The 24,829-nt window shown below is 36.9% G+C and overlaps 1 protein-coding gene across 2 annotated transcripts in view; it reads left to right on the top strand.

The window, feature by feature from the left end:
• Positions 1 to 24,366, top strand: part of LOC136885591 (homeotic protein Sex combs reduced) — a 292,440-nt gene extending 268,074 nt beyond the window's left edge. Inside the window, exons 3-4 of one of the 2 annotated variants that reach the window (XM_067158270.2) lie at positions 964 to 1,176; positions 21,277 to 24,366. In XM_067158270.2, coding sequence (XP_067014371.1) covers positions 964 to 1,176; positions 21,277 to 21,389 — 326 coding nt within the window. In that variant the 3' untranslated portion in view covers positions 21,390 to 24,366. Of the gene's footprint in view, positions 1 to 963; positions 3,429 to 21,276 lie in introns of those variants that run through there. The other variant, XM_067158260.2, reaches the window with a different exon arrangement.
• Positions 24,367 to 24,829: the final 463 nt, after the last annotated feature.

Genomic DNA, 24,829 nt, shown 5'->3' with positions numbered 1-24,829 from the left:
GGTACTGTAAGGTTCATTTTCCTTTACATATGGGCATAGGAAAATGAACACAACACAATTTGTTCTGACGGACTGCATATACATACGTGGCTGGGAGGCGTGGCCAGTCTTAAGGAGAATAATTGATAGGAAGACCTTTGTGGAATACAACCTTTTACCGTTCCAGCTACGAAATATAAATTGAAAACTGCATTTTAATCTAAGAATGAGTATCTCCTGCCTTAACCATTTCCGATCTTGCGAGTAAAACAGTATTTGTAATGAAACTTGACATCTGAAATGCCACAATTTAAAACTAAGCGTTGCAAATGAAACGTGTTTCTTTTGACTTTACAGTATATTAGTATTCCAGTATAAATAGCTCTACATATTAACTACATATTTCACAAGAGGTACATTTCAAAAGTAAATATATGTCCTATAACATTACATACAATTTATTTGCTCCTAAAGTTGAAAAGATTTAGATTGGCTTATCTGGCGCATATTCAGCCATGTTTGATATATATTGTTCACTTTTCCTGGTAGATCATTTTTACCAAATGTAGAAGAACAGGAGTCTATGAACACGTACAAGCAATTTCAAAACTTCAATAGTGTATTCTTTCATTAAGCCACGATAGAAGTGTACGTGACAAAAATTAGTGTATTATAGAATACATCGCTCTATTTGAAACCAACTTAATTCATTGTGATGGTAAAATAACCCTTTCCCAATAAATATAGCAATTAATCGTAATATAGTACTTTTACAGTACTTATCGACCTGGCCGATATCGAATCTGCTATATTTGGAACAGAATCATAACGACTAATTGACTGCGTCACTGAAATCGGTGCTTGGAACATGATAATAACTCTAATTCTCATCACCTACTATGCCATCTTTGTCTGTTTTATGATATATTGTCTTCTTTCTTTGCCAAGAACATCTATTTACCTCATCTTTCGTTATGATTTCAGGTACTGTGAACGCTAACGGCGAGACGAAGCGACAACGGACCTCGTATACCCGTTACCAGACCCTGGAGCTGGAGAAAGAGTTTCATTTCAACCGCTATTTGACGCGACGGCGACGTATAGAGATAGCGCATGCGCTGTGCCTCACAGAGCGACAGATCAAGATTTGGTTCCAGAACCGGCGGATGAAGTGGAAGAAGGAGCACAAGATGGCTAGTATGAACGTCGTTCCTTACCACATGACTCACCAATTATCGCCCTATGACTACCCAATGCAGCATCAGTTTGGAGCAAACCCATACCATCAGTTCGCACATCTCGCCACTTAGAAGCTTTTTAACATAGAGACGTAGGAGAAACTGCCCGATCTCTGACACTGAGGACAGAGCATAGTTTTCTATCTGTAATTAAAATGATTGAAACAGAGAGCTAATTCCCAATATGAGAAACACATTATTAGAGTAACGTTATTCCGCACACAAAAATTTGGATACTGTTACTTTTCACACCATAAACAAATATGAATTACTGTGAATTCAGTCAAGTTTCTGGAAGATAGTGCAGTGGATACTAATTGTTTAGATATCAGTTGATAACCATTCCAATAATCTAAACAGAAGGAGCCATTGGCTCGTCCATCTGGGCTGTTATTCGCTGAAAGATACCATATTACTGTACTCTGGCCGTTCCCAATGTCAAGGTTGTGAGTTTTTTATTTTCAAACGTCACTGTTGAATTTTCAATAATAGCCAGGGCCGGATTTTAGAAGGAAGTGAGATAAACTGTTTGCATTAATGAATATCAGTTTACAAATCACTATATCGATGGCTTACTTCTAAAACCTCGTATGTCCCAATGCTCTTCCTATCTATTATATTCCTTTAGACTGGTCACGCGTCACAGCCATATATGGATATGCAGACCTTCAGAACAATTTTCGTTGTGTTCATTTTCCTATGCTAGCGCGTAAAGGAAAATAGGCCTTACATTACCGTGTTGTAGGTATGTTGTTTGCGTGACGTATTTACGCATTCCTACAGTATAATATATTTCAAGTTCATTTTCCTTTACACATTAGCATAGGAAAATGAACACAACGAAAATTGTTCTGATGGGTTGCATATCCATATGTGGTTGGGAAGCCTGACCAGCTTTAAGAAATATAATGGATAAGAAGAGAATTGGGAGAAACGAGATTTTAGAAGTAAGCCGTCGATATGATTATGTAGCTTGAACTCGTTCTTTTTCTTTTTTTCTACCACTTTTCCCACACCTTTGGGGTCGCTGGTGCGAACAGTGTCGCTCATGTGGACTTGGCCCTGTTTTAAGTCCGGATGCCCTTCCTGACGCCAACCCTATATGAAGGGATGTAGTCACTGTTGCGAGTTTCTGTGGTGGTTGGTGGTGTAGTGTGTTGTGTGAATATGAAGAGGAAAGTGTTGGGACAAACACAAACACCCAGTCCCCGGGCCAGAAGAATTAATCAGAGGGGATTAAATCTCCGACCCGGCCGGGAATCGAACCCGGGACCCTCTGAACAGAAGGCCTCAATACTGACCATTCAGCCAATGAGTCGGACCGCTTGAGCTCATTCTCTACCCTTAAATATATATTTTTGTGAATGAAAGGTAAATGCACACAACAACATAAATTGCAATCTCTAGTTCTCTAGTGGAAACGAAAATTGTGACATTGATTCCATTGGAGTAGATTTTATGACTTCTGAACATGGTAGATAGAACTTCAGCAAGATGGTGCGTTAAATTTCCCCTTGATTTGCTCTTAGAGTGAAAAGCTTTAACACTGACTCGGATCATTCTAAGGCTGTTCTCCTGTAAGAAGAAGCTACAGTACGACAAAGAGGTAGCATAAAGTGCAATACTTATCATAGTTTCAAGTAAAAATGTTCAACATAGCTCTGCTCAGTTTCAGAATTCGGTGGTGGGACCATTGGAATGTATCGGAAGATACTTATAAAGTCGGCAGTTCCTTTCATTTTCCTAAGGGCGGGATTTAATAAAATCAAAATATCATTGAAGTGTTTTGTGCCAGAAATTGTATTATAGTTCTGATATTCTGCTTTAAAGTGACGGAATATGTCAAAAGTGAACGTAAGTCTTCATGTTAATGTATGAATAATCAGTATCAAAAGCTCAGTTTGAGCCTAGTATAAACCAACTCAACGTCAAATAGACTTCAGTTTAACTAGATTATGTCCCCCAGAGAAGTTTCATTGGTAAACAATACTAAATTCTGTCCCATTCGACGATATTTTGTTTTATTATGTAGTATTTTAAATAATGTATTCGTAAATGCGTTACTAGTTTTCTTGACGAGTATCAATATTATTTGTTTTTATATAATTGTTAACTGAAACCGATGATTTTTTTGTTTTTGTTCTTGGATATTTTAAGTTGTATAATTCGTGTACATTTTTGCTTATAAATAAATGATGGAATTTACTGTGAGTATTTTGTTAATGCTTTGTAAGTTATTTTAAGTAATTCTGTCACGCTACATCTTCTGAAGCACTTCAAAACATTACAGTAGCAACAGATATACACTCATTGCAGTTATTGAAACGCGCTAAATTATTCTCCAGAAATACTACAGTAGACCTATTTATCAGAACACTTCATCTTTGATATTCATTTTAATTATGTGAGGATGTTTGAAGTCTCCAGATCATAATAAGACAACACATTATTACGCACGTATAGTAATTTCTCCACAAGATATTGTTGACACTCATGGTAAACAAATGATAATACACTTTCTAAACAATACTCGCAATATTGCATTGTGGTAATACCATGCACATTTTATCTACAAAATGGTACATGCTGTGGAGTACAGAGTATGAATCGTTAAAACATGTGCCCTAGAACTGGAAAGTCTCCTTTTTTTTTCTAGCCTTGAAATTAGTGCACTCATCTTGCTTTCATTATATAGAAACATGGAAAATGTTAAATGTTCCTTATATTCACTTACTTGAATTTTCTAATTGCCGCAATTTTCCTTATTTTTGATGTAGAAATTGCCTTGCTTCTTCCCGTTGTTATTATTATAAGTTGATCAAATATTATATCATGATGAATTATTAGTACAATATTTTTACTTATCTTATTATTAGGATTGTATCATGAATGAAATCAAGGTGCCTTAGAATGACCATATTAGGGTTGTAGTTAACTATAACATTTGATTTCAAAATTGGTTAATTTCCTTTCCTTGGTGGTAAAGGACAGCCTAATATATATGTTAATATTTTATATAAATCTTTTCTGAGGAGGTGAAACAGTTGATATTAGATGTCATTAATTTGTTTCTGTGTAATGTTTGGTTGCTGCCATGAAGGTACAGAGTCACATTATGCACAACATTTGCTTAATACTAAACATTTACACTGAGGAAAATGAATATGGTAAAGAAAGAATAAATATAAGAAACGCAAATGAATAATAATATTAGCGATGAAACGGCTCTCTTTAACGGCCTATTTGTAGCTATGTGTTTCTAAATCCAGAAGTATTTACTGAAATATTCTAAAAAGCTCCTGAAATTGCTCCCCTGATTCAAACTATAAAGCTTATCATTCGTACCTTTTCTTTATTTTCAACTTGCATTATGGGTATGCCTCTCCTCTTCAGGCAAATATGCTGATGATTTCCTCTTCTACACAAGATCACTACCCCCACCTTCTGTTAATTTACTTCATAAAACTAGTGCTTATGTGTCTCGACGTTGATGGTAGGTTCTATGCTGTAGTTTTTCAATAAGCTATTCGACGATTTGTACTACTACTGAAGACACCTCCGCATTTCCATGTCAATTTTGGGGTTATATCCATGAAGGTGTTGAATTTCTATTAAAATTATAGACATACATTTTAAAAGCAACATACTCTATGTTCCTTTCCACATAATCAGTAACTTGGAATAAATCAATCAGTAGATATTTGAATTAAGTTTGAAAATTCAAAATTTTTCAGTTTCCTTAACTATAGGGGATGTATTAAATATCCAAAGCAAAGCAAAGCAAAGCAAAGCAAAGTAAAGCAAAGCAAAGCAAAGCAAAGCAAAGCAAAGCAAAGCAAAAATCATATCCGTTACAGGAGTGGAAGACAAAAGCCGTAACTCGGCAAACAGTAGAATTGTGGGTTTAACATTATAACAATAGCTCTCTGATAAAATTATCTCTCTCAAAATTCTGAAGTATGTTGGACTGTAGAACAGACTACACACCTGGTAACAAACTGAAAAGTTGAAAATCCTCCCCTCCACTACATAAATTAGAAGGATGATCCTTCGAATAATATTTCGTTTGAAATCACCATCGCTACGTCAATGAAATATTATTATCAACTTTCAATATATGTATGATAATAATAACGTATGTTGGGTATTCATCCCGAAGGCTGGTTTGATCCTCTGAAGCTCCACCAACAGCTGTCTTAAATAGCCTAGGCGTTACTGAAGAGGCGTACTAGGGAAATGAGGAGTGAGGTAGTTTCCCGTTGCTTTCCTCACGGAGCCAGCCGTTGCTATTACATATCAGTTTGCCAAGTCCACTGAAATGCATGCACCAACCGACCCTATGAGCGATATTTTCACACCATTCATAACAGGGACTGGCTGCATAAGGAATAGTATTACTAGCATCACTCATACCTCAGTCACTTTCATATTGTCAAAGCCAAGGATGAGACTGAGACAGGTCAATGAAAGTAACAAATATGATATAGCTCATACCAGAAGACATAGTGCACTGTAAACACTACATCTCGCCAGCAAAGGCATATCGTCGTTGCCGGGACAAAACCTCCTATGTGATAATATGTTTTGTAGATATACTGACCCGCAGCACATAGATTGTGAAGAGCGAGAATGCCTTGACAATATGCACACTATATTGCACCTTAGATGACAGAACCTTACCAGCCAAAGTTCTAAGCTTAAATTATTTCACATAGGAGTTTTTGTCCCGGCAGCGACGATATAATAATAATAATAATAATAATAATAATAATAATAATAATAATAATAATAAACGCACGATAAACTATGTCATGTTTATATGAAAAACACATCGGAAGTTCTTGGTAGTTAAAGGCAAATTGGATAGTTTACTGACATTTATAGTCGTTTACCATATTTTAAAATTTTTTATTCGGCGTTAATTTTTTACCAAAATCCTGAGAAAGATTTCCTTCGTAAGTTTTCGCGTTCATATGAAAGAAATTCTGAAGTTCTTTACTTTGGGGAACCTATGCGACTGGCTGGTGTAATATGTTACCATTAAAAGTATCTCTCGAAAGTGCTCTGTGTTCGATTCTCAGTTCTGACATGTAATACTGGTATTAAGGCGTGGAGCTAATTTACTACAATTGAAAAGCTCTTTGAACCGAATTGATAATAGCTTCCGAGTCCTGTCATAAAAACATTTCCTTATATAATTTTATTCTACATATGCTTCATAGAATAAACACTACTCTGCCAGACTAGTATTACGAACACTATTAATACGTAATAAAAATGATTGGGTAACTAGAATAACGTCAATGACAACAATATTATATTGTGACCCTGATGTGAGTGTGCATTTTACCAGTTAAACAATAAAGTAATGACATCGGATTTAAATCTTTCATACAGAGAACAGGCTCTTTTTTCCGAGAAGATTATAAATATTAAATATAGACCTTTACACGTCTTTAATACCATGCTTCATTGTGCTTGTTCGGGAGCTATGTGCACCAGAGTCATAAGTTCAATGTCAGTGGTAGTGATAATAACAAGACAATGATCTCTTCTTAATTCTGATCATAGAAGAAATAGTGAGAAATCTGACCATTCTATGAGTGAAATCATCGTGAAAAGACTGGGAAAGGCTATGAAAGCTGTGAAAATGAAGGACCACTTCTGCACCGTAAACTTAATATATTGGAGGTTGGAAGATACAAGATACTAATCGTTGTCGGCGCTGTCACAACGAGGTAGAAACGCTTGCACACGTCCTCAGTTACTTCTCGCATAGAGCAGCTCTACGAAATACTAAGTATCCCTGCCACTGCTCAAGCGTTAAGGGACTCAGGCTTTACAGTCTTCGAGGAGGTTCACGGTCTCTCTGTTACAGGTAGCACCCGTCGAATTGACATGATAGCCTTCAAACACCACCGAAAAGGCTTCATAATAAATCCGACGATCAGATTCGAGACATCCGAAACACAACCCAATGAGGTACACGAGGAAAAGAAAACAACATATGAACTAACCATCCCATTCTATCAACAAGAATGCCAGTTGGATAATATCGAAGTAATAGGATTAATGGTGGGTGCTAGAGGACTCATTCCTTGCTTTTCCGTCAAGTTCTGCAAATTATTTAACCTCGATCAGGCATTAAAAAGAGAGGTTGCAGTGACTGCCTTGAAATATTCTGTCCAAATACTGAAGAACCGTATCTCCCAAATTTTTAATACAACAACATATCGTCGCTCCTATGCCAAAACCACGAACGTGACAATGCTCTTCCAGTCCATTATTTTTCTTAAGACAGGTCACGCTTCCCAGCCGCATATTGATATGCAGTCCATCAGAACAATTTTCGAAGAGTTCATTTGCCTACGTAAGCGCGGACGGCGAGCAGTAGTTGGCGTAGCGGTAAGAGCTTGGACTAGTAATTCGACGGTCGTGGGTTCGACTATCCGTGTGGAGAATATTTTTCTCAATCTTTATATTATTCATTTATTTTAATTGATTTTATTTACTCATTTATTTATTTATTTATTTATATGCAAAAGTCATATAGGACGTCATTTTTTAATGAGCGCACAATTGTAGAATATTTGGAGTTGCGAACTTTCTCGACGTGTTCAAACAGAAATTCTTCTTTTTTCTCCTTTATTGGCTATCTCCCCTCCACGGGGAAAGTGCCATAAACGTGAATAATCGTTTCGCTGTAAGATTCGTTTTCACCTGACAAGTGAAGGTTGCTCCTGGTGGCTGTACACGAACAATATATTCTTGGCGCAGGCAGAAGAAAGTCTGACAAAGAAATCCCAATTCTTTACCTTTTCTATGCCTTTTGCGTATAAATAAATAAATTTACCTCTTTGCTTAATTGGAAAACAAATAATTTAAAAATTAACATAAATAACCAGTCTCCACACAGGGAGTCGAACCCACGACCATCGAATTGCCAGTCCGAGCTTTTACCGCTACGCCAACAACTGCTCGGCGTGCGCGCTACCGTGAGTGGCTTATACGGTGCGAGAGCCGCGTCAACATTTTTATTTTTATTTTCTATACGCTTGGCCATCTGGAGTTCCCACTTCGGGTACTTTCATTTCTAGCCAAGCCCTGCATGTTCTATAAATTTGAGCGCAATCGGTGGTGACGATTAGGGAATGCCCCCTTGTCAGTCCGATGATATTTGAATATGCCTATATACGCCAGAGTCGTGTCGGTAGATTTACCGGTACATAAACGAATTCCTGTGGGACTAATTTCCAACACCTCAGATAGAGGGACGTGAAACCAATAATCATTTCCTTCTTCTTATTCTCTTCATACCACGTTTAATATTGAAATCGGAGTTCATTTCCATGGCTAAATGGTTAGCGTGCTGGCCTTTGGTCACAGGAGTCCTGGGTTCGATTCCCGGCGGGGTCGGGAAATTTAACCATAATTGGTCAATTTCGCTGACACGGGGGCTGGGTGTATGCGTCTTCATCATCATTTCATCATCATCATCACCACGACGCGAAGGTCGCCTACGGGCGTCAAATCAAAAGACCTGCAACCGGCGAGCCGAACTTGTCCTCGGACCCTCCCGGCACTAAAAGCCATACACCATTTCCATTTCAATGAAATCGGAGTGGAATACATTTAATGGATAACAAATTTAAATATCTCGGCGTATGGATTGAACTCATCTTATCAGAAAGAGCAGCATTATCCATGAGAGTCAACAATTTGGATCTGGCCTGTCGACTAACAAAGAACACTTGTTAAAAAATGCATGTCACACAACCAGAAAGTGAAGCACTATATGTCAGTCATACGACCAGAAGATGTGTATGCCATGGAGTGTCATTCATTGAACCGAAGAGGTCTGATGAAGAAACTGGAAGTCAGAGATAGGAGAATTCACAGGAAGATCTTAGGTCCGGTAAAGGAAGATGAAGAATTTTGCAGATGGCACAATTCCGAGCTCTAGGAATATCTAGAGAGGCTCTCCGATTCTCCCATACAGTAAAAATGCCTCTGCCAGTGGGCTGTTCATCTTCTGACAGAAGAATAAGATTCGTACCTCTCGGTTGACAGAAACTAAGAAAGAGAATGAACTGGGAATATCAGACGGTCTGTAGGACATACCTTAAAAGAAGTCAATGGATTTTTGTAAAAAAACTCCGGAAGGACAGATGAAAGAAAGGAGCTACATGGGCAGAAAATGCGAGAATACTGGGCGAATGATCAAAGCGTGGTCCAAAGTAGGTCCATTCGAACCAAGAGGAAGAAGAGAACAAATAAAGTCTCTTAACAGAGCTATGGACAAGACTAGGCCTATTTCTTCGGTACTGCATATATTCTCTAGAATTTATTTCACTCCCAATCAGCAAAAGCTGTTTCTATAAGAACAGACAAAATCGTTTCAACATCTTTTATACAACACTGTCAAGCACTTGGTGATGAATAGTTATTAGCATTCGTCGTTCTCTATTTAACATCACGTCATTTCATGCACATTAAACGGGATCCAAACTGCATTAATATAAAATTATATTTCGGATCCCTATATTGTTATAATATGGGCGAGCCTATATAGAAACAGAAGTGCAAGTGTATGCGTACTGTACTATTCCCCTTGCCAATACCTAATTTATTGGACTAGAGCTATAATGATATAAGTTTACTAAAAACAGCATAACAAGACGGTAAAGAGAAGAAACAAAATCGTGAATATATAACGTATATAGGTCATGAGACCTTCCTTTCACTTTCACTATGCAATGTCTAGGGGCAACTTTGATTTTAGAAATTAGTTAATTGGAAAGAACACTAAATAAACGGTCAAGTTATCGAATGTATGTTCCTACACTGTTGGTTTTCATTTTCAGAAACATCACGACGGAATTATCAAATATCTATATGTCTACCTTCACTACACTGCCACTGCCCTAAATCACTGCTGTTGTTAAGGAGTTAGTATTAGAGCCGCCTTAATGGATGTTCTGGTTTCGATATCTAGCTCTGCGTCGAATTTTAGGACTGGATTTAAGATCTAGAATTGGATGCACCCAGAATAGAGAAAAGAAATGGATTAAGTTACAATTTAACCATTCTAATTTCGATATCCAGGTCTGCGTCTAATTTTAAGACTAGTTTAATACTCTAGAAAGGGATGTACTCAGGATACAACTGAGAAAAGAACTTGATTGAATTATAATGTATTAATCTAAAACTACTGGTAAATAGGTCCCCCAATCAACATCAGGAGAATGATGAGATACTTCCCAATCCAAGACATAGTTAATTATAAACTCATTCAGGCCCTATGGTAAAACATGACTTCATCACATACTAAGAACACAGGTGTGTGCATTAGAGCGTTCCACTGCCCATTTGTAAAGCAAGAACAATTGTTAACTAAAACCATGAAGTAATTTTATTACAGACTATCTCATTATTTCCTAAATAAGAAGAAAATATTGTAGTCCACCTTAAATGATCAGTGTTTTATTATTGTAACATCAGGATGTCGAACCTTCGAGTCTCATTTTATGATGCAGTATACAGCAGGAAGTTGCTGATTTCAAATCATTTCATAATGCCATCAACTTGAACTAGCTTCGAATTAGCAATCTCCGTATTTCTGAAACAATAGTTCTGAACTGAATAAGACGTACAATTTTACAAGTTTCACTTAGTTTTATTTCCCTTTTACTGGAATGCTTTGTTTTATTTTGTATCGCTAATTTAGTGACGCAATTTTCAAATAACCATGACGAATTTTCGGAATTGTTATACGCATGAAAAGGTTTACCTCATTATAACCGTCAACGCTGAATCAAGGATGCAGCACGCTACGGTATGGTAGAGGCTCCAGTAACGCAGTCTGAAAATGGACTGATGTTAATAGTCAGCGAAGTGGATACCTAAAGTCCAAAACTTTTTTTACAGGAGACGAGTGTCGGCCTTCGAATTCTAAGATCGCGGGTTCAAACCCGGCAGGGGTAGTCGCTTTGTTAGAAGGCAGATTAAAGTCCATTCTGTACTCCATGTTGTACAATGTCACATCTAAAAGATCACTGCTTGCACATTTGGCTTTTACCCGACGAAAGTAATTAAAACCGCCTAACTCGAGATTCCGTTCTCTGTCATATGGTAGAATAAAACGCAAAGTCGACATTGACACAGGCTGCCTAAAAGTAGTCAGATAAAATGCTAGTATATGGTAGCTGACGTCATACGATTTATTATTATTATTATTATTATTATTATTATTATTATTATTATTATTGTTATTATTATTTGGCATTGCTGAAAATTACGTTTACTTTGTTTAAATTTGCATTATTTACAAAATACCAGTCAAAAAGCGCAAGCATTCCAGTGAATCCTACAGATAATGAAATGTCGTATGGCTTTTAGTGCCGGGATATCCCAGGACGGTTTCGGCTCGCCAGGTGCAGGTCTTTCTATTTGACTCCCGTAGGCGACCTACGCGTTGTGATGAGGATGAAATGATGATGAAGACAACACATACACCCAGCCTCCGTGCCATTGGAATTAACCAATTAAGGTTAAAATCCCCGACCCGGCCGGGAATCGAACCCGGGACCCTCTGAACCGATGGCCAGTACGCTAACCGTTCAGCCAACGAGTCGGACATCCTACAGATGAAAGTTTGTGAGTGGCGTTGTATACCTAAGATACAGTGGGTTATATCGACATTAGTATCAGGTCCGCCTGCTGCCATTGGGTTATGTCGTCATTAGTAGCATAGAACAGTAATTCAAATACCAATCAGCTAAAGAGATCAGTTTTTTCAGATTTTTTCGAGCGGTAAGTAAAAAAATTGGTGTCAAATTTTCTTATGGGAAATCGGTCATAAATATGTCTTTCAGAAAGCGAAACTCGAACTGATAACGATTAATTTATTTTCATCTAACGAATCGTTCACGAATTTGGAATTTGGAGTCGATAAATGTAGGATTCAGTGCATCAAAAGATGTAAACTGACTCTAGGCCTATGAAACTACCACGAATGAAATATTAAATTGTCTAGAGCAGGGGTGCCCACAAGGCGGCCCGCGGGCCGCATGTGGCCCGCGAAGACAATTTTGCGGCCCGCAAGAGCACTGTAAGAAATAATGTGAAGAAAATTCACAAAAATCTTTAATAGCTCGTTCAAAAACGTATTAATTTTTATACACCTTATAGACCCAAGTCAGAACTAATTATTCTATAATACTAGTTCCTCTTTTCAAGTATTCACTTGTTCTCAACAGATTATTTTTTATTTTAAAACATTTAAAATCCAAATTTAAAGTAATAATGTTGTTATTTTTGCGTCTCAGTGACTACATTTTATGTTTTTTGGAGGCGCCGAGCTGTCGAAATTTTGTCCCGCAGGAGTTCTTTTACGTGCCAATAAATGTGCTGACACGAGGCTGATGTCCTTGAGCACCTTTAAGTACCACCGGACTGAGCCAGAATCGTACCTGCCAAGCTGGGGTCAGAAGGCCGGCGCCTCAACCGTCTGAGCCACTCAGCCCGGCTCCAAATTTCACTCTTTTATGCAATTTTAAAATAATGTTTTAAGCAATTAAAATTGTCAAACCCTCCTTTCAATTGCACTATACATATTATTTCATAATGGTGCTTCTGTACTATTTACAGAATTTTACGAAAATTAGCCTATTCAAGTGCGGCCCGCAAAATGGCCCTCGAGCCCTTACAAATTGTAAACCCCTGGTCTAGAGTATAATGAGCTGATGTCTGTTCAATCAAAGAGCCTTCTATACGTCTTTCAGTCATGGCCGTCTATCACTTTTTCATATCACAGCCTGTTGGATCACATCGACTATCTGTGTTCATAGGCTCATCTTCCATAATGTCTTTCAGTCTTAGCCATCCATCAATACGTCACATCACAGCCTGTACGGTTGCTAGGTAACATCGTGTCACACATTTTTGATCGCTCATTTTTTGACGCAAATTCTCAGAAAACCCCCAGCCATATATTTATGTCAATACAGCACACGTTCATCCATATGTTATCAACATTTTCATCACCACTCAAATATTTGCCGAAATATTTTTTAATTGTACACATTTTGGTCAGTGATGAAATAAATTGAAACTACTTAACTGTATGCAGCATATTTAGACACATTTCCAGAAGGAGTTGGTTGCAACTTTTAGTAGTTTCCAAGAAAACTATACTACTTTCAATTATATTCATAACATAGATGTGGAAATAACGGACCAACTCATATGATTTATTTAATATATTACTTAGAAAGGATTGTATTTTCATACACACACCAAAGAAAGAAGCCTAGGTTCTCTGAAGATAATTTACTTCAGACAAAAGTATAAGTGGAGAGTACTCGAAATAACTTTCAGCATATTAAGTCGTGTTTGCTACAGTGCATATCAAAGAGAAATTGAGTATAGAGCAGACATGGCAAATTGGTCGCCAGTGGGATCCGAACCCTTGTCCTTCCGATTTAGGGTCGGATGATTTTACTCATTGAGCTACGGTGACCAAGATCATATTTCTTCTGTTGGCAAAGGTCTAAGCTACAGGTATGGTATTATTGCATCACAACTGCTGAGGGTTTATAAGTCACCCATCTTTTCTAATAACCCAAATTGTCTTTATAGATTAGTTAAAGAAGAGAATGTCATCATCTCGTTAGGAACCTAAGAATTCACTATACATTCTCACATACTACTGTACTATCAATATAGCTTTACTGATAATTTAATGTGGTAGAAGTCATTAGGGTCATTAAAGGCATATGCCAGTCATTGTTTTGCGTCATGCTGGTTAACTTCCTCATTTTTTGCTACATGATTCGAGGCGAGTCATTAAGAAATGATTGAACTTATAGAAACTGAGAAGTAAGACGTGAGAACTGGCAGGATTTCTTCACCGCAAACTACACTAGTATCCAAAATTAAAGCAAGAAACTGAAGCCATTTCGTCCTGTGATTTGCTAAATTAGAAAATAGTATCAGGTATGGTAAAATGTAAAATACTACAAGGAGGCGGTGGTTGTTAATAAATACACGACCGATAGCGTTAATTCTAGGACTAAGATTTATTAATTACTACCAATTGCTTATATACTACGCAGACACACCAGGACCAGAACTTTACACTGCACACTATACACAATTACACCAGTTCACGCTCTCTCTAATCTCACTACTCAGTCACTTGTTGTTCACTCAATCGCTTACAAACCAAAGCAATCACATTACACACTTATCTGCTACTGTCACTTATACTCTAAGCCAGTTCCACACCTATTATTGCTGTACACTATCACAGCAATTTTGTTCATAGCTCGCGCACAACACAGTCTCACAAACATATATGTCGTACACTATCCGTACACTCACAGCAGACTTCGTTCGCTGTCCCTTATTGATCACTGTCATGTTGCACCAGGGGCACACACGATCACTCACATCAGCTGGACACGAAATGCTCAATTCCTCGACGACAGACAGAACAAAACGAGCACTCGCTTCACTGCGCTGCTCAGCTCCTCACACAGAGACTGACACGTACAGACTGGCTCCTCAGCTTAACTGTACTCTCTAACACACACACACTCTCTCTCTCTCTTTCTCTTTCTCTCTCTCTCTGCAGTCAGCCGTCACTGTCCCCTGACTGACCCAGTGCTACAAAGCAGCACTCCTCAGCTCAAAACTGAATCACTTGAGCTCGTCCATCCCACCTTAAATAGGAAGGCCCGGCCCTTCCAGACACTTACGCGAAAAGATAAGTCTCTAAAGTCTTCACGATTCTGAATGATTTGGGTTCATCTTCTAATTTTTTCTCCCGCCGTCTGGGGGCCCCAGTGAAATAACGGAGTGGTAGCGAGAGGGCTGGCCCTGCGCACACGGCTTTTTCTTGATTGGCTCACCTTGCGGCGGTCGAGGGGGCCCTAACTCCGCGACGTCACTTGAGGTCGGCGCCAGGCTAACTTGCTCCTCCCAAGGCCTTACAATAAAATGCCGGACACCGTCACAGTATAAACAAAGTAAACACTGTTAACATTACATTTTTATTTGTTGACAGTCATAAACCAACATTGTCTGCTTTGCTGCAAAATGTAGCCAATGTCGCAAACTCCGTAACACGACTGAGTGCTAGCAGTCATACAGGTTCGTCAACGACGTGGCATACTGAGAATAATGGCATCAATGTACAGTAATGTTGTGGCATTAACGGCCATTCGACCTGTACATCAATTCTTAATTGCAACAGAGTGCTTGGTGTAGTCAAGGGTGAAACAGTTGGTCCCCCAATAGCATCCTACAAGTGCTCTATCGGGTTTAAGTCGGGACAGCAAGCAGGCCAGTCAATGCGAACAATATCATCAGTTTGTAGGAAGACATCAACTACTGTAGCTACGATCTATATTTCCTGATTTCGTGACGAGAGAACAAATTCATATTCTTCGGGGTTGCATTTAGCACGTTACCATGCAGCATCAATCTTTTTCTCATCTTCCTGGTATTTTTCCTCAATTTGATAGTGTCAGCAATTGATGTGGATTTGGATAAGTTTTACGACCGGATGACCTTTCTTACGCCAACTCTATATGGAGCGATGTATTTTTATGGTGGTTGGTAGTTGGTCTGTTATCGAAGTACATTCAGACGGGCACAAACACCCAGTCTCTGAGCCAGAGGAACTAAACATGCGCAGTTAAATTTCCCGGTCTGTCCGGGAATCGAACTCGGGGCTTTTTGAACCGAACATTGACCATTCATCCATGGAGATGGATGATAGGCAGCTCCTATCATGATGTTACATATGCAGAAGGGGATTATTTTGATTTCAGTGTTCCGTACCTCGCATAATTATTGTAAATTACAGGCCACGTAGCAATATCAGTATTCATTAATCAAGCAACCTGAGTGAAGTTCAGTTAATGTTCATTATCCGGTGTGTTCAATATAAATTTAAAAGGCTAAATAGCAAAATCCTACTTACAACATTGCCACCAGTACTCTCTCATAAAAACGAGCAGAGCTGAAGTTTCCATATTTTTTTCTTTATCGGTGTACCAAAGGAAAGAATATTTCAGGCACCAGCAAGGGCGATCAAAATAAAGTTTAATATCACGAATTTCATGAAGAACGGCGAAAGGTAGAAGAGAGGTAGAATGCTTGAGACAAGGAGTATTCTTCAATCAAGGCCTAAGCTACCACATTTGTGAGCTGTGGGGGATCGATTAGTCATCAGAGAAACATTAAACATCCTACATTATTAACGAACACTACAAAATAACGAGCTTTCTAACTGTCTGTTTCCTGACCAAGTCGTTATTACCTACTTAGTTCTTTCTAATCTCGATCAAGAGGCGGACACACTTCGTCGGGACATAAAATATGGAAAAAGAGACACACAGAGGACAGCACTCAAAGAATATTAATGGCTTTCCTTTTAATGAATTGCAAAAAATACTAAAACATAGAATAGCAATTTTTTATGCGAAAGAAAATATCCCCTATGTTATTTCTCACCTGCTTACTTTTTCTTACAACCCTTCCGCCACTGACCAACGGCTGTCTCCTGGGAAAATTGTTATCACTTTGTTAATGCTTTGTTCCCGTGAAATCAGCTAAAACCAGTACAAGATTTGTATACTGGGAAGAACCAGGACTCGAATTTTAACTCTCCTTTAACCATAGCCATAAAACATTTTAAAAAATTAACGGAGATTAAGTACACACTAATTATTTTAAAATCTTGGTCTACTTGAAGAAAACAAAAATGCAGTTTTGTACATCGAAGTCCCGATCTCCCGTGCAACGAGAATGAAATTCACTCATAGGCTATATATGTTCTTAACTATGCTGCTGTCAACATAGTTATACTTTATTTCAATACTGACGTTATATTATTGAAGTGAAGTACTATTATGACAACCATATTTTAACTAATAATTTCATTGTTAATATGGTAGTTGAATATATGTACAACGCACACTTTCCACTCAGAAATAAATTAATTACCGTTAACCTGAAAGACAAACATAATACGTACAGTAAAAATGGACCAAATTAAAACATGCGACAGGCTATTGCCAGTTCATATGAGTGATAATGTGTAATAATGTTTGGATCTTACACTGGAAGAGGTACACCGGGATAGTAAGACTCGGCCTAAGTATCTGTCTGTAGTGAATATGGATAAGAGATCTGCAGAAACACCACATTCAGCATAGTTGGTTTCAAAGCCGAGAATCTAACCTCGGCGGTGACGAAGTGGCGAATACAAATAGGGACGTAGTACCCGTAACTGGGAAGGTGGGTGAATTCTGAGTACTAATCAAAACAAAATCTTTCTGAACAGAGTGGAAACATGTAATACATTGCGATATCTATAATTCAACTCATTCGAGTTTGGCACATTCTAAATCATTATTAGCCACCATTTAATCTTAGAAAACTTTGGAAGGCTTTGCCCTATTTAGAAGGACGACACACTATATTCCAGATATCTAGATGGAGATCATAGTTTTAGATCTAGAAGACACAATTCCTAAGTGTCTATTGGTCCCATCGTTTTTCTGAAATCCTCTAAATATGCTTTTCAGTGAGTAACTACTCTACATGCTATTTTCCGAACATCATTTCTTTCAGATCTACAGAATGATTTAAAGAAAATAGTAACGCAACACAACGTAGTTTTTCAACAGAAGTCAGTGCATTTGAATCATTATTAAAAGAGTCTGAGAGTCCTACTTTGGAAGTTTCGCTAAAATAACTACGGTTCGAATCCCAGTGGGTCCCAGTTTGGATATTAACCCTGAAAAGATCATGACGGATCAGAAGAACAAAATTCATAATGATCCAGGATGGATCTACGGACCCCAGAAGTAACTAAGATAACCTGAAATGAGGTGTAATTGCCCGTCTGTGTCTGCATTCTCCATTCGTAAATAATAATTTATGTAAAGCGTTGTTGGCTGGCGATCGCTTCCCACAAGTAGTTCTTGATAACTCACATTATAACAACGATTGAATAGCACAAGATAATTAGAATTGGAGTTCAGTTGAATTTCATCATGTAAACGTAAACTATTTCCTTAGGTCTTTCTCTAAAACCCCAGTATGTCCTGTGATTAAAAAATGCATTCTGAAACTAAATTGATAAATTATACATACTTAGTAAACTATGTCCGATATTTTTCCATAAGTCAAACAAAAGGACTGAAACAAAATCGAAGCAACCTTTTCATGATCATTATTACATATGAAATGGATGATAATCTGAATATAATCTCGGAGTAAATATACAGATTTGGGAGCTTTTGCTTATATACGTAGACGCATGTGGTTTTTTTTCATGGAACTTTTGAATTTAGCTACTTCCTTGTATTAAGTAAAAATAATATTCGAATCAGTACAACCCTCTTTCTGCAGCCGCACAATTACTTTGTTTCAAATTCTCGCGTAACTTATATATGCGTCGATCAAAACAATGCAGGAGTGTAAGGGAAGGAAACTTAGTCGGATATGTGTTCACAAAGAGAGGAGGAAAAGGATTGCTGTTGTTGCTAAAAGCCGTGCACGAATAGGAGGGGTTTTGAATAAAATTAGTGACTGAATTCGTCGTACACTGTGAGGATAAATTCGAAGATAACATAACTGCGCAGTGATAGAAGAAAAGAAAAGAATGAAACTCGATGACTAATCTGGACCAATGTTTAAGAAAGCTTGGAATTTGGGGAGCTGATCTAAATACAAATGACTAAAAACTTGACCACATCTATACATTATACATTAATTGATAATAAAAGAATACCTGTATATAGTATTTTGTATGGTATAAAGGTATGTATATAGATAACAATATTACATTGGTGTTGAGAGATTATTTCACATGAAATTGTAAATAGGTAGATTTTCTTATATCCAAGTATCTATACATGAATGTCTCTGCATTCAAATATCGAACAAATTCGGAAGTAATACAGGGAATATTTACAACATTTCTGGTTATGGCGATATCGTTCCAGCTGTAGTAGATAACCGTGTTAGTAAACTTTGTGTGTATTTCAGCCGTTGTCAAGGAAAGTTCACCTGTAAAATATTTATAAGGAATGTTCCTGAGCTGACTGTGAAGAAAATAATCAGCTAATTGACTAATGTTCCTTGTTCCATTTAAAATACTCTCTTAAACAATCGACACTGCTGGTGATGTTTCAATAACTTTTGGAAATAGTTTGTGAAGGTTACTTATAAATTTAAATCCATACCCTTTTTACGAAATATTCCGAAACATTAGCAGCAATGTGTGAATATAAGGGTAACTATTTGGAAAGGAACCTGAATTACAATTCAGTAAGTTGAACAGCTTTATTTCCTACATCGTCTGTACTAGAAATTTTATGACAAAGATTGTGCTTTCATTCTTGATCATATATAGTTGTAATTATTTGTATTGTGGCATTTATTACGCGTTTTATGACATACTAATTTAAATTTGATAACACAAAGGTCACTTAAATGTAAAATGAATAATTTCAAGATACTTCAATTTTGGAAGTACGAAAGTCATCTAAATATAAAACTGAAAACAGGAGTTATTGGAGTGTTTGATTATTTATTAAATATCTCACACTGACAGCTACGATGGCACCTCAAAATACACAATGACTTCTGTAAACGTTGTCAATTTCTACCTAGGATGTCAAGGAATCGTGTCAAGAAAAGAAAAATTGAATGCACGTTTGTACTATACACATACGAAGGAAGAATATAATGCTAAAAGTAATACCATTGACTTCTACATTAATGTGTTGTATAAATATGATTAACAATATTCAACCAAAAGTGGAAAATTAATATGAAATTACAAAGATGTATATTTTCTCTCAAGTAAATAAAATGCTACCTGTAGGAAAATTGCAACTGATTTCTGAGAAAATGAACATGTAAAATATAATTGCATTCATAGCAGAATGAAACTGATGTCTTAGAAAATATCTCATGTAGGTGGTAACGATATATCGTCGCTGTTCGGGCAAAATGTCATATCTCACAATGCTCTTCCTACCCATAATTTCCCTTATGACTGGCCAGGTCTCCCAGCCATATGTTGATATGCAGTCCACCAGAAAAATTTTCTTAGTGTTCATTTTCGTACGTTTGTGTCTCAAGGAAAGTGGACCGTAAGTGCATTATACTGTAGGAGTGCGTAAATAAGTCATGCAAACATACATTCTTAGAGTGAGGCACGGTAAGGTTCATTTTCCTTTACACGTAACCAAAGGAAAATGAGTACAATGAATATTTTTCTGATGGACTACATATCCATGTGTCGCCGGGAGGCGTGACCTGTCTAAAGGAAAATAATGGATAGGAAGATGATCGGGAGATATGACCTTTTGCCCAAACAGTGACGATATAATACGGTCGAAGATGAAATAAAATTTGAAACTGAATTTGAAACACCAATTCAGAACAAATTTTCCAAATTAGGCTACTCGCCCTGAAATCTATGTTCAGCTCCAATAATCAATCTAATATTATTACACGGAAATCTTAAAGTTTACTTCGAACAAAGGCATTTCATAATCTGGAACTCACTGATTTTCATCATGTTCTTCCCCGTGCAGAATGTTTATGTCGTTAAATTTCCATATAATGGGAAGCGATAGATGATCATATGTACGAATACATAAATAAAGGTACTTCTTCCGTTAAGAACTACTTAGGAGAAATATTGTTTGCAAAGAGGGATATTTAAAATATTTGTCTTTTTTTAACACGAACTTGGGGAAGTGTTGGTAAAAACATTCACCGAACCACATTTGAATGACCTTTGTACATTAAATGGCAAACCGGAAATTTTAACTGAATTGAATTTTAATTTCTACCAAGTTTATCATCATAGAGTTAGAAATATAAACAATATTTGGCTGTCGTTACTCTTGAGGATGTTAGTTAGTTATAAAAAAATGAAGACCTGAAGCAGCCTAGACTTATTCGGGCTGCTCGGGTCTGGCCTCAGTGTTGCCTCCCTCAGTGGACTCTGTTGGTGTGGTTTCAGATTTCCACCTGGCTTCGCTTCAAGATGAAGGCTACGCCTTCCACCAAGCTATGGGGATGGGAGTCGGACCCATGCAAAGAGGCCTCTACGCGTGCGGCAGTCCGTACAGTTAGTGGGAGTGGCAACACTGGGGCCAGCAGTAGAGCCAACCTAGCCAGACTGGAAGCGGAAGTACTCTGCACGAAGCGGATATCTGAACTTGAAAGAAGGGAATTTTGTGTGGAAGTAGATTGTGTCAAGGAGGAAGAATAGTAACCTTGCTCGCTTTTTCTATAGTTAATTTTTCTGGTTACCAGATCAATAAACTTGGAACACGCATGCAAGAAGTGTGTTATAGCTCAATACCATAGCGAAAGGTGATTTTGATCGAATGTAATTTACCATACTATATTGTGCGATGGTGTTTCACAGCTTAGAAATCCTTGACAAGTCGATGGTTTTGGAGGACGTAGTTGTGTAAAATGGAACTTCAGGTTTGGCAGACTTGGTTGTGCTGGTGTCAGTAATGCCAACTTATGTACAGCACCCCAGCATACGATTGCTTCAATTAAGCGATTACATATTGATAGGAGGACACACGTGTGTATTATGTGTTAAGTACTGTCATATTTCTTTATGTATAATTAAATAAAACCGAGAAACTCTATGACAATAAAATGTGATGTGGTTAGGTTGTACGCAACCATCTTTGCGCCATTGAACACACGATTTGAATATAAAAACACAGCATCAAACAGGTATTTAAAACTATTACTGTCAAGAATGGAAAAGAAAACAACAACAGATATCTAAGAAAAGTATGTGAGTATGTACGCAGTTCCGTGTTGCTTCTCGTAAGTGAACTCTGTGAGCGAATTCACACACGACAATTTGCAAAGTTGGTAGACGCGCTTCCACGGTGCAATGAACTACAGTACCACAGCCGAGTCTACTTTGCTAGAAGAATTGAAGCCTATAATTTCAGACCTTTCCCTTTCAAAAGCTGAGTGAAGGTATATCTGGAACACAGTTATTGACATTCTATAGTCTGCTTTATTCTTCTTGGTCAACCAGCAGGGCTGCTTTACTATATCAGGAATACTCACGCTATCTACGCTCATTCTTCGCCTCATTGTTCTTATCGCTATTTGTCTTGATGTATTGCATTCTGGTTTAGAGGATATCTCACATTCTTGCTCGATTCCTCATTAAACTGTGTTTTCGAAGACACACATTTATTTCCTAAGGTTACATGAATACAAAAACATAATCCACGTTATGAGTGGAAGAAGTGTGTTCAGCAGAACACGAGTGCAAGGGACATATTTTAAAAACCCAAGAAGTGATCCAGAATGCTTCAATCAATCTATGACCTTTTGTATGACATACAATCCTTATAATCTGGTGGATAAACTAAATGTTTTCTTATTACACGAAAATGATGGGAATAATTTTAGTACTGACTCATTCTTACTTGATACGGAAAATTCAAAGAACGATCATCGACGTGCTACTGTGCAAATATCACGCAATGTGATTCGAAACAGTGAATACATCAGGGGGAATATGTGAATATTAAATCGATGTGGAACACAGCAGAAGATATAGAATTGTAAACAAAGACTATCATTTTAATATTGTGAATATAGAGACTATTGTTTGTGTTTGGGATATTTATCCACTTAAATGGATCATAACTATAAAATATGTATAAATATTGCGATGTACATAATATACTGAAATCATAGTCAATCTCATGGAGAGAAATGAAAAAATACCCTGTGAAATTAGATTTTTCGCGGAATATAGATAAATACAAGAAACATCCTTCAATTATTTATTTTTCATGTTCTATTTTAAATACCTCTTCTGCAAGTGATACGTCCAGTTAGTGGGCATTTAATTTCCGCCTTCAGTACAGCTTCAGTAGACGACATTACTCCGAACTTTCCCAAACGTGATCATATTCCTCTTCGGAAACTATAGGCGTTAATGCAACTTTAAACCACTGATAAACAGGTGTGTGTGAGTTTGTAAATTTCAAAGTTATAAAGCTTGGGATTGAAAATTATTCTTACTTACCATTTCAAAGTTTATAACATTACGGAAATACGTTCCTTGATTTATGAAGAATCAGTTACCATGCTATTTAATATGTTATTGGACGATTTCATAGATGGTTATTCAATTAAAATATTTTGAGTCAGAATATTCACTGTTATTCAAGATGTACTTCGAGGCTGAAAAATGTTTCATGAGTGACTTATGTTCTCCTTAGTTTTCACCACTCATTGCTTGTTTGTTTGGAACCGATGTATTTACCTATAAATATGTAATAAGCGGTATTACCGAATATTACTCAATCTATTTTAGCAATATATATTTAAATTCATTTAAAAGGAAGTTCTGTAATTCCAATTAAATACAGACTATAAGACCAATACAAAGAATTCGAAGATATTACGGAGAGAGAGCTTGGTAACATGCCTTTATCTGAGATAGAATCCATGTATCATCCAATTATAATAAGAAGTTGTATTATTTTTCTGATCTATGATGTAGAATCACCTCGATTTGTTCGTAAAATACAAAATTTGACTTTTATCTCAGTTTGTCCTCAAAGTTTCAAGACACGAAATGTAGGAAGAAAATTCAAATGCATAATATCGAACTCATCAGTACCTTTCCTTGAATTTCTGTAAATCATCCCTTTTCTCGTAAAATATAGCTTTATTTTTTAAATGAAATTTTAGGAACAGAGTTTGTTAGAATACAATTCCCGCTTAAAAATATACCTACCTGAAGTTGCTTCACTTTTGATTATTCATTCACAAATCATGACAGACAGTTTACATAGCATTACAAGAGTTCTAGGAATATATTGTGCTGTATTCATCTAGTAAATTCTTGACCATATTTTTATTGTTATATTGTTACTTCATCTTCTTTGATAAGTGTCAATAAAATAGGTGATATATTACGAAAAGAGGTTATTTTATTACATCAAAAAGGTGTACTAGAAAGTGGTTAACAACTGCAATAGATATTTAATTATAGGCTTCAAGATTTAAAAGAAAATTCAAAGAAGTATTTGGAAAAAAATTTCAACAAATTGCAACGTGATGTAAATTAAATTCAGTGTGGTGTATTATGTAATATGGTTTCTTGTATGGATGTTTATATGATATTATGCATGTATGTAAATACATATTATATGGACTAGACATTTCGTTGAGAAGTGTATTAAATAAATGAAAGATGCCTGGAAGCGAAGTCGTTAAAAAAATATAAGAACTCCTTATACAATGTATAGAACAAGGAATTCCACACACTTACTGTCAATACAAGAGTATTGAGGATTTTTTCAATCCAGCTGCTGATTACCCTGTGTCCTAAAATGTCTATAAATAAATATGTATTAATGAAAATTAAATTTTTATTATTAATCTACTTTATTATCCAGACGGAATGGGCTGACTTCATTTTTGAAGTCATGAGACAAATGTTACTGCTGATCCAGGGAATAATATCTCCCTCTCAACGAATCTATTTAAAATAGGTAAGTAGTGATATA

The sequence above is a fragment of the Anabrus simplex genome, chromosome 1 (genome assembly GCF_040414725.1).
Source record: "Anabrus simplex isolate iqAnaSimp1 chromosome 1, ASM4041472v1, whole genome shotgun sequence".
NCBI classification, from domain to species: Eukaryota; Metazoa; Arthropoda; class Insecta; order Orthoptera; family Tettigoniidae; genus Anabrus; species Anabrus simplex.
This window is presented reverse-complemented; position numbering and strand designations above follow the sequence as displayed.